Source organism: Hyaena hyaena, unplaced genomic scaffold, assembly GCF_003009895.1.
Source record: "Hyaena hyaena isolate Hyena2069 unplaced genomic scaffold, ASM300989v1 scaffold_64, whole genome shotgun sequence".
Classification (NCBI taxonomy): Eukaryota; Metazoa; Chordata; class Mammalia; order Carnivora; family Hyaenidae; genus Hyaena; species Hyaena hyaena.
In genome coordinates this window covers 1,227,451-1,238,799 of record NW_024080698.1, presented here as the reverse complement: position 1 = coordinate 1,238,799, position 11,349 = coordinate 1,227,451, and the positions used below count along the sequence as shown (strand labels likewise).

At 42.2% G+C, this 11,349-nt stretch overlaps 1 protein-coding gene across 1 annotated transcript in view; it reads left to right on the top strand.

The window, feature by feature from the left end:
- The first annotated feature begins 7,388 nt into the window (after positions 1 to 7,388).
- The window catches only part of SLC3A1 (solute carrier family 3 member 1), a 37,420-nt gene continuing 33,459 nt past the window's right edge, over positions 7,389 to 11,349 (top strand). The window contains exon 1 of the mRNA XM_039232410.1: positions 7,389 to 7,806. Coding sequence (XP_039088341.1) covers positions 7,389 to 7,806 — 418 coding nt within the window. The remainder of the gene's footprint in view (positions 7,807 to 11,349) is intronic.

Below are 11,349 nucleotides of genomic sequence, written 5' to 3'. Positions count from 1 at the left end.
TTTTCAAACATTCACAAACCGGACAGGTTATATGTTGCATGTCACTTTGGTGGGTTTGCTACTCAGATGATATTTATGATATGATGGCTTAAAAATTCATTATATTTTTTTTCCCACCGGTTACTACTTCTACATATTTGTTTCTTGTTTAGTTATAGGGTGTTTCTGGATCCTGCGGTATTCCCTGTAGGGCTATCTCCTGTTTCCTGGATATTTCATTCTTCTTTGGTTTATTATCGTGATTGTGTAACGCACTTGGGATTTGAATTTACCAAGCGGGTTTATCTTCATTGTCTCTGATCCTTTGTTCTGATTATCCTTGCTGGCTCTTAAAGCTTCCTTAGCGTTCTTCTTCCTTATTCACACTTAAAAGCTGTAACAGTAGGTGTTTGGCTTTCTGCAATCGGTAGGCATTTCCTTTTAAAATCTCCTTGAAAGTAAGTAATACTGATAGCTTTGTACTTTTGTGGAATTCTTAGCTTTGTGGGCACCTTTTCCAGATTACTGCCAAGTGCCTCTTCTGCCCAGTGTTTTAGTACTGGTTCACTGAATTCTGTTTTCTTTCTACTTTTTGAAGTTTGCTTTTTTTCTCTTTACTTTTGATATAAGTATGGGGTGTTCATGAATTTGGGGGTCGCGGTTGCTAGGAGAAGTCACCTTATTACTGAACTCTACTGCCTGCCTAGGTAGACTCCCCACTCAGGGTTCCCTGACTTAATATTTTTTCCATTGGAAGAGAAATACATATTTATTATGGAAAAATTAGAAAAACCAAAAAAGTTTAAAGAACAAAATGAATATCACCCATAAACTTAGAACGCAGAGATAAACACTCTAAACATATTTTCTTCTTTCTTTTTTAAAAATTTTTAATGTTTATTTTTGAGAGAGAGAGAGAGAGCAAGCAGGAGAGTGGCAGAGAGAGAGAGAGAGGGAATCCAAAGTGGGCTCCAGGGCTCTGAGCTGTCAGCACAGAGCCTGACGTGGGGCTCGAACCCACAAACCATGAGATCATAACCCAAGCTGAAGTCAGATGCCCACTGGGTGCCCCTCCAAACATGTTTTCTAAGAGGGTTTTGCAGATATACATGCAATTTTTTCACACAAGTGGGATAATTTCTTAATATTCTTCATTTTCCCATTCAACATGATAATGTGGGATTTCTTCCATGCCATTAAAAATCTTGGAAAGTAGGGAAGCCTGGGTGACTCAGTTAAGCATCTAACTTCATGACCCCAGGTCCATGTTCTCACAGTTTGTAGGTTTGGGCCCTGCATTGGGCTCCACGCTGCCACACTGCTTGGGATTCTCTCTTGCTCTTTCTTTGCCCCCCACACTCATACTCTTTCTTTTTCTCTCCCAAAATAGATAAATAAACTTAAGAAAAATCTTGGAAAATATACTCGATGACTAATATTCTATCACAGGGATCTATAATAATTTTTTAACTACTCTTGCATTACCGAACAGTTAGGTTGTTTCCAATGTTTGCTATTAGTATAAGATTTTATTTATAAGTAATCTCCATACCCCACGTGGGGCTCTGATTTACAACCCTGAGATCAAGAGTCTCACACTCTATGGACTGAGACAGTCAGATGTGTTTGCTATTATAAATAGCACCGTAATTTATAAGCCTCATTGTATGTAAATTTTTGTTCTTATCTTGAATTATTTTCTTAAGATAGATTTTTGGGAGTGGAGATGCTGAGTTAAAGGTTATGAACATTTCCTTCCCTCTTTTAATTACAAAAGTTATATCTGTTGAGGGCAAATAGTGAAGGTAAAAGTGCAAGGATTATTGACCTCACTCTCTCAGTCCCCAGTCAAGCACCAGCTGAGAATTAAATATGTACATGTACGTGTGCGTCCCATTTTCTCCATACAACTCTGATTGTACTATCTGTACTGTTCTCATACATTGTTTCCACTTCACACTATAGTTTAGTCATTTTTCTTTATCAGCAGAGATATGTAAACTTGTTCTTTTTTTAATGCACTTAAGTATTTATGGCAGTAACTTCTTTTTTTAAAAGTGGTTTTAAAATTTTATTATTATTTTTTAATAGTTTATTGTCAAGTTGGTTTCCATATAACACCCAGTGCTCATCCCCACAAGTGCCCTCCTTCATGCCCATCAGCCCCCTTCCCCTCCCCCCCACCCCTCTCAGCCCTCAGTTTGTTCTCAGTATTCAAGTTTCTCTCATGGTTTGCCTTCCTCCCTCTCCCCAACTATTTTTCCCCTTCTTCTCCCTCATGGTCCTCCGTTAAGTTCCTCTGAATCCTCCTATACGTGTAAACATATGGTATCTGTCCTTCTCTGCCTGACTTATTTTGCTCAGCAAACACCCTCAAGTTCCATCCATGTTGCTACACATGGCCAGATTTCATTCTTTCTCATTGCCATGTAGTATTCCATTGTATAGATAAACCACATCTTCTTGATCCATTCGTCAGTTGATGGACACTTAGGCTCTTTCCATGTTTTGGCTGTTGTTGAGAGTGCTGATAAATTTATTTATTTTTGAGAGAGAGAGCATGGATGAGAACAGGGAAGGAGCAGAGGGAGAGAGGGGGGCAGAGGAACTGAAGTGGACTCTGTGCTGACAGCAGAGAGCCCAATGTGGGGCTTGAACTCATGAACCATGAGATCATCATCTAAGTTGAAGTTGGACACTTAATTGACTGAGCCACCCAGGTGCCCCTATAAACTTGTCCTTTGTAAGAGCTATGTGATATTTCATTGTCTGAATATACCATATAAATTATTCTCTATTGATGGATATTTAGATTGTCTCCAATTTTGTTGCAGTATACATCCTTGTACATATATCTCTTTGGTTACATCTTCAAGGTAAATTTTTAGCAGTATCATTTCCAAATCAAAGGTTATGCAATTTCTGATTTTGACATAGACTCCCTAAGTGTTCTATGCAAAGGTTGCACTAATGTATGCAAGAATGTATGAGTGCCGGTCCCCTATGTATTTTTACATGCAGGCTATCGCCAAAGTCTTTCATTTTTGCCAAAATGATAGTCTAAAAGTAGTATATCATTTTTATTTTTGTTTCCATTTCTTTAATTTTGGGGGAAAATCACATTTATGTTTATTAACCATTTTCACTTTTTTCTCCTGTCAACTGTTTATATCTCTTGTCCATTCTTCTATTTTTTGGTGTTAATCTGTATAATCAATTTCTGTATTATGGAAATTGGCTTGTGCTTGCTGTTTGCCTTTTACTTTTAGGGATTGGTCCGTTTTTAAATTTTGTAATAAAATGTATCTTTCTTTCTTTTATAGGGTCTAGATTTTATATTTCAGATTATATTTAGAAAGGCTTTACAACTTCAAGATTTTTTTTTAATTCACAAATTTCTGTCTAGTATTTTTATGGTTTTACTTTTTACTTGTGAACCTGATCTACATAGAACTTATTTTGAGGTAAGGAATAAGGAGCACTGTATAGTTTTATTTTCTTTTTCAAATAGCTAGCCAGTTGTCCAACATCGCTTACTAAATAATCTTTCTTTTCCTAATTTGAAATGTTGCCTTTTCGTGTTCTAAATTCCCTGCTGAATAGGAGTCTATTTTTGGCGATTCCAATCTGTTCAACTGATCGTTTGACCTACCCCTTCTTTCATACCCAACTCCTTATATTACTGGAGTTTATATTTTAAAATCTGGCTTCATTTATTACTCTGAAAATGTTAAAACTCATGATACACATTGCCAAATTACTTTCTAGAGTTATTTTGTCAATTTATACTGGACACTCGCCAGCACTATAATCTTTTAGAAATCCTTTGCCAAGGTGATTGGAAATGCTCTTTCATTTCTCTAATATTCGTGAATTAACTTGTGTGAAATGTCTTTATATTTTTTTCTGAGTTTTCTACTAACATATGTATTTTTTCTTGATATCATGAAATTTCATATATATACGTATAAAGTCTAACAATGTTTATGTACCTTTAATGTTAAAGACATAGCTCTCTGGCATATCTATTACTAATATATTTCCCAACTTGGCATATGCTTTTCAGTCACTGCATTTTATAATATAATAAATTTAAAAAGTTTCTTCAATCTATTTAGGCAATCTTCTTTTGTGAGAGCTTTTATTGTTTAAAAAATCCTCCCACCAAAGACTAGATAATCATTCAGTTGTTTCTAAAAGGTTTTAGTTTGCATGTCTGGAAGTGTAAAGTATTGTTGCTCTCTTAAATAAAATGTAGAGAAGTTGAGGAGCACCTAGCTCTCTCAGCCAGTAGAGTGTGCGACTCTTGATCTTGGCGTTCTGAGTTTGAGTCCCATCTTGGGTGGAGACAAGTTGAAATGGAGCATTTCTGTCATGAAGGCATACTTCTGTGATGTAGAGTTTTCTCTGCATTTATATAATTGCATATTTAGAATTTAAGGATTTATAACTAAAAGCTATTTTTTATCATTTAAAATTTTTTGAAGCTGTGGGTATTTTTGCACATCGTTTTTACCCCAAATAGTAACCAAATTTTGGGAATTAGGTCCTTTTTAGACAAACTATGGAAAAGGCCCATATGTCCACTGACTGATGAATGGATAAAGAAGTAAAGAGATGCGGTACACACACACACACACACACACACACACACACACACACACACACACTGAAATGAATATTACTCAGCCATCAAAAAGAATGAAATCTTGCCATTTGCAATGATGTGATTGGAACTAGAGTGTATTATGCTAAATGAAATAAGTCACTCAGAGAAAGGCAAATAACCATATGATTTCACTCATGTGGAATTTAAGAAATAAAACAGATAAACATATGGGAATGGGAACATATGGAAAACAGAGAGGAGGGGCACATAGGTTGTTTAGTTGGTTAAGCATCTGACTCCTGATTTTGTCTCAGGTGGTGATCTCCTGCTTCGTGAGATCGAGCCCCACATTTGGTTCTGTGCTGATGGTGTAGAGTCTACTTGGGATTCTCTCTTTCCCTGTTTCTCTCTGCCCCTCCCCCACTCTTGCTCTCTGTCTGTTTCTCAAAAATAAATAACTAAACTTTAAAAAAAGAGAGAGAGGAAAACCACAAGAGAGTCTTTTTTGTTTAAACATTAATTTATTTTTGAGAGACAGAGAGAGATAGAGCACCAGCAGGGGAGGGGCAGAGAGAGAAGGGGACATAGTATCTGAAGCAGGCTCTAGGCTCCCTAGCTCTCAGCACAGAGCCCAATGCTGGGCTCGAACCCACGAACTGGGAGATCACAACCTGAGGCGAAGTTGGATGCTTAACCTACTGAACCCCCCAGGTGCTCCTATAGATTCTTAACAATAGAGAATAAACTGAGGGTTGATAGAGGCACATGGGTGGGGGATGGGCTAGATGGGTGATGGGTATTAAGGAGGGCACTTGTTATGATGAGCCCTGGCTGTTATATAGAAGTGATGAATCACTAAATTCTACTCCTGAAACCTACTATATTTTAGCTAACTAGAATTTAAATAAAAATTTGAAAAGAAAAAAAGAATTAAATCCTTTTGTGAAAATCACTATTACGTGTTTGATAGATAGAGCGATTTCAAGACCTAATGTTAAGTCCTCTGATATTTAAAAAAATATATATACAGTATGCATAGTTAATGAGAGATGCCATGTATTGGGTGCATTCAGTGAGCTTGGTGTTGAGATTTAGTCTTTTAAAGAAATAACCTGGACAAAATTGAATGGTTTATTCCTCTGTACCATAAACTGCTTCCAAGCCATTCTATAAAAAAAAATACAGAAATGTTTAAGAATTCATATGGCTTTGTTTAAAGAAGAAAAAATTCTTATCTGATCAAATGAGTCATAGGGCTGTTTAAATTCCATCGATTAAATGGTAACCATGAATCATCACATTCTTGGAAGGCTTGAGGAAACTTTTAGGAAAGCACACCTAACGTTAATGCAGTTTGCTTGGGATTGCAAATGTATTTTGCACTTGTCAATGATTAAATAACTCTTAAGTGCATGTACTAAGTGCATTTATATTTACCTATAGTAAAGCACTTGAACTTGCTAGACATGGAATCCTTTCTCCTCATCTTCTCTTCCCCCACCTTCAGAGGGTACTTCCAAGAACGGAAGCTAAAAAATAGACAATAAGACTGGAGGCACCTGGGTCCAACTCAGTGAACAACAAGTTTATTTATAGGATTGGCCTGGACCGAGATAAAATAAAATCAGCTTCAGTTTCAAAGTGTCGGTGTTCCCTGTCTCCAGACACCCTTCCTTGGATTTGTAGGACGAAAAGAGACCTTTGAAACAAAACATAAAGAAAAGCCTGTTTCCCCTTGCAAAATTCAGTATTTGCTTCTTTTTCTCGGACCTCGCTAAAAATGCGCGTTTTAAAAAATATTTTTATTTCTAGGAGAGAGAGAGAGAGCGTGAGCAGGGAAGGGTCAGAGAGAGAGGGAGTCACAGACTGAAACAGGCTCCAGGCTCCGAGCTAGCAGTCAGCACAGAGCCCGACGCGGGGCTCGAACCCACGAACCGCAAGATCCTGACCTAAGCGAAAGTCGGACGCTTAACCCACTAAGCCACCCAGGCGCCCCTAAAACTGCGCATTTTAAAGCTATTTTTTTGTATTGTAGTAAAATATACGTAAGATAAAATTGACCACTCTATTTAAGTCTACAATTCGGTGGCATTTCATACATTTACCCTTTTGTGCATCCGTCTCTACCATCCAGCTCCAGAGCTTTTTCCTCCTCTCAAATGGAGGCTCTGTGCTCACTAAACAGTGAGTCCCCGTGGCTCCCCTCGTCCCAACCCCTGGTACTCCCTTGTCTCTCCGAATTCATCGGGGTGCCTCGTATAAGTGGAATCACACAGTATCTGTTCTTTTGTGGCTCCTTTCCCTTAGCGTGAGAGCTTCAAGGTTCCTCCGCGGTGTAGCATGCAGCAGGGGTTCCTGTTGACGGCCGAATAATACTCTATTGTTTGCATACGTCACGTTTGGTTTGGCCATTCACCCTTTGATGGACACTTGGCTCGTTTCCGCCTTTTGACTCTTGTGAATAACGCTGCCGTGAACACCAGCGCGCTCGGTCAAGTGCAGTGGAACCCTGCCCCCCCCCCCCCGCCCCCCGCCCCTTCTCCCCTCCTCCACGCCCCTGGTCCAGTCCGGGTCTGAATCCTTCAGTAGCCGCGACAGCCTCAAGGGCTGATGTAAAGAGAGGTGTTTTTTTTTTTTTTAAACCCCTTTTACCTTTACCCTTTCTTCTTTGGCTGGACTTTGTCCAGCCAGGTTTATTTATAAACCATGAAAGCTCATTAAAGGACCAAGCGCTTCAGCAAGCCACCTTTCCACCGCTGTTACCGCAGGAAGGCCCCGCGAGCGGAGACGGCGGTGGGACATGGCTGCGAAGACCGGCACGACAGACGCCATCAGCATGAGCATGCAGGGGTGCCGGACAAACAACGGGTTTGTCCAGAACGAAGACATCCCGGAGAAGGAGGCGGACGCGGGCAGCGGGCCGGACGGCGCCGCGGCCACCCTCGGCCCCGCGGAGCCCGACCCGACGGGCGTCAGGCCCTACGCGGGCATGCCCAAGGAGGTGCTGTTCCGGTTCTCAGGCCAGGCCCGCTACCGGCTGCCCCGGGAGGTGCTTTTCTGGCTCACCGTGGCCTCCGTGTTCGTGCTCATCGGGGCTACCATAGCCATCATCGCCGTCTCCCCGAAGTGCCTCGACTGGTGGCAGGAGGGGCCCATGTACCAGATCTACCCGAGATCCTTCAAGGACAGTGACATGGATGGGAACGGCGACCTGAAAGGTGGGGACCGCGGCGGCATTGGGGGCGGGGCCAGGATGAACTTGGTTTATGGCCCTCACCCCTCCAAACCCTATCGTGCCCGGCTTCTGCGCTAAGCACATTCCGCTGTGACTGGTCACGCCGAGCTTCTCCTCGTTTATGATACTCGAAAAGCCGTTCGGCCCAAGCCGGCAGTGCTTGGCGTGATGAAAGGCTGGCTGCCTGCTGCAGGCCTTTGAGCCCCCAGTGAGTCGTTTCATTTATTGCCCACTAAGTACATATGCTCAGTCCATCGATGCTAACTTCATCCGTGGAGCCGATTTCCTCCTCAGCTGCTTCCTGCTTCTGTGCACTTTCTAGGTGGTTATCTCAGAGCGGCAGTTTAGAACTGCTTTCCCAGTGTACCGGGGGCTAGTGTGGTAATCTGGCTGAGAGTTTCTTATTAGTGAATCAAGCATGAGTTACGTTTCTAGAAAGAAATTAGGGGATATCTTGAAAAGGTATAGGCTGTATCATTAAAGTTTAAATCCTGAGAAATGAAGGAAAGGGAAAAAGGGATTAGGAGAGTCCTGGGCGTTACCTGGATTGAGGATTATTGAAAATAATATCCCTATTAGTAAAGAGAAAATGAACCACAAAGTAAAACATTATTATTATTGTCTTATTAAAACTTTTAGGGGCGCCTGGGTGGCTTAGTCGGTTAAGCGTCCGACTTTCACTTAGGTCATGATCTCGCGGTTCGTGGGTTCGAGCCCTGCATCAGGCTCTGTGCTGACTGCCAGCTCAGAGCCTGGAGCCTGTTTCACTCTGTGACTCCCTCTCTCTCTGACCCTCCCCTGCTCAAGCTGTCTCTCTCTCTCTCTCTCCTAGAAATAAATAAAACATTTAAAAAAAAATAAATAAAACTTTTAAAAATGTTTATTTTTGACAGAGTGTGTGCAAGGGGGGAGGGGCAGAGAGAGAGGAGGCAGAATCCGAAGCAGGCTGAGTTGACAGCACAGAGCCCGAGGCGGGGCTCAAACTCACAAACCACAAGATCCTGACCTGAGCTGAAGCCAGAGTCAGATGCTTAAGTTACGCCAGTAATTTCTAAGTGAGCCATGTGTAGAGCATCCTTATACTTTATTGCTTAAACCAGGATGCTTTCAAAAGTAGAATTTTTGCCAGACATCAAGTGTAAACCGGTGCGGTCCTGGACAACATGGTGGATACGGTCACCCTAGTTCAGGGTAACAATAAGAAACAAAGTAATTTTTGATAATACTTAGTTTGAAAAAAATAAAATGATGTAGTAGAGTGTGGGAACTGGGGATGAGCTTAATCTAACTTTAAATGTTTATTCATTCGTTTTGAGAGAGAGAGAGAGAGAGACAGAGACAGAGAGAGAGAGAGAGAGCCTGCACACAGCAGGTAAGGACCAGAGAGTGAGGGAGAGAATCCCAAGCAGGCTCCACTCTCAGCACAGAGTCCGACTCGGGGCTCGATCTCACAACTGGAAGATCATGACCTGAGCCAAAATCAAGAGTCCATTGCTTACCTGACTGAACCACCCCGGCGCCCCAGAGCTTAATCTAAATTTAAAATGTTATAATAGCATCTTGAAATTTCTAACTTCCCTTAATAATTAATAAAAGGCTATGTGATGGGGCACCTGGGTGGCTCAGCCCATTAGCGTCCGACTCTTGGTTTTGGTTCAGGCCATGATCTCACGGTTTCGTGGGTTCAAGCCCCACATGAGCCTCTGTACTGGTAGCATGGAGCCTGCTTGGGATTCTCTCTGTCTCCCTCTCTTTTTAAAATATAAAAGTCTTTTCTTTTTCATGCTTGATATCTTTCTTTATATCTTCCTGTGTCTTCACTAATTGAAATAATGGGGTGCCTGGGTGGCTCAAGGTTTGTGAAGCATCTCACTCTTGATTACAGCTCAGGTCATGATCTCAGAACTATAGATTTGAGCCCTGCGTCCGGCTCCATGCTGACTGTGTGCAGCCTGCTTGGGATTCTCTCTTCTCCTCTCTCTGGCCCTCCCTTGCTTGAACTCTTTCTCTCAAATAAACTTAAAAGATTTTTTTTAACATTTATTTTTGAGAAACAGAGAGAGACAGAATACGATCAGGGAAGCAGGAGAGAGAGGAGGAGCTACAGAATCCGAAGCGGCCTCCAGGCTCTGAGCTGTTTGTTAGCACAGAGCCCGATGCGGGGCTCGAACTCATGAACTGTGAGACCATGACCTGAGCTGAGGTTGGACGCTCAACCGACTGAGCCACCCAGGAGCCCAAAAATAAATAAACTTAAAAAAAAAATAAATAAATGGGGGCACCTGGGTGGTTCAGTCAGTTAAGTGTCTGACTTTAGCTCAGGTCATGCTCTCACAATTCATAGGTTCGAGCCCTGCATTGGGCTGTCAAGCTCAGAGCCTGGAGCCTGCTTTGGATTCTGTGTCTCCCTCTCTCTCTGTTCCTCCCTGACTTGTGCTCTGTCTCTCAACAATAAATCAACGTTAACATTTTTTTAAAAAAGTAATAAATAAAAAAATTAATTGAAATATTATCTGTCCTTTGAAGTGCAATTGAAGCTCCTTCTGCATTAATCTTTTTTTTTTTTTCCTTGAGAGAGAGAGTTGAGAGAGCAAGCAGGGAAGAGGGGCGGAGGAAGAGAGGATTCTCTCTCTTCTGCTCACGATGAAGCCCAACACAGGGCTCGATCCCAAGACCCTGGGATCATGACCTGAGCTGAAATCAAGAGTCAGATGCTCAACCTACCGAGCCTCCCAGGGGTCCCTACATTAATCCTTATTGAACCTTCCAATCAGAGCATGCGCTCCCCTCCCCACAGCTCACGGGGCTTGAGGCTGTTTACAGCACCCTTGACAGCGCTTTGTAACCTGTCCTGGTGACTTCCCTTCCGACACCCCTCCTCCTGGCGTGGCCCAGCATCTGCTCCCTTTTTGTAGTCGATGCTTAGCAAAAGTGGGGTCTTGACAGGATAGTGCTAAAGTCCCTAAACCCAAAGATAAACTCTTCACTTCCTGGCCCTGTTTCTAGATACACCCCAAATCCCTGTACGCAGGCCAAGGCTCATCAGCTCCTATGTTGGCCATTTCTAGGAACTTTGCCTTGAGGGCCCAGCTATTTCCTTTAATCAATAGCTATTTGTCCTTGAGGTCGAAGGGATTTGCTTGTTATTAATTGAAGGAGCCACTCCAGGTTTCAGTTTGTTTTTGGTGATTGCCTTCTGTCCCCTGGAGTGAGGGCCTGGGATCCCTTGTTTACTTTGTATCTGTCCGGCCCCTTTGTTTTACCATCCTGTTCCTTTCCTTATTCTTAAGATATCTTGTATTGTTCCAACTTAAATCAAAATCCTTTCCTTGGCTGTGAATAGTCTGTGAGGTTTCACAGACACCCATGTGGGGGAACTGAGGGACAAAGGGGAGAAAAATTAAGCATCCTCTTATAGGGGAAGAGCCCCAGTGCCAAGAGTCAGGAGATTTTCTGCGTTGGTCTCAGTGACCTCCAGCCTGCTGTGGGACCTGTGACAGGTTCTGATTGTAGGAAGCCACACAGG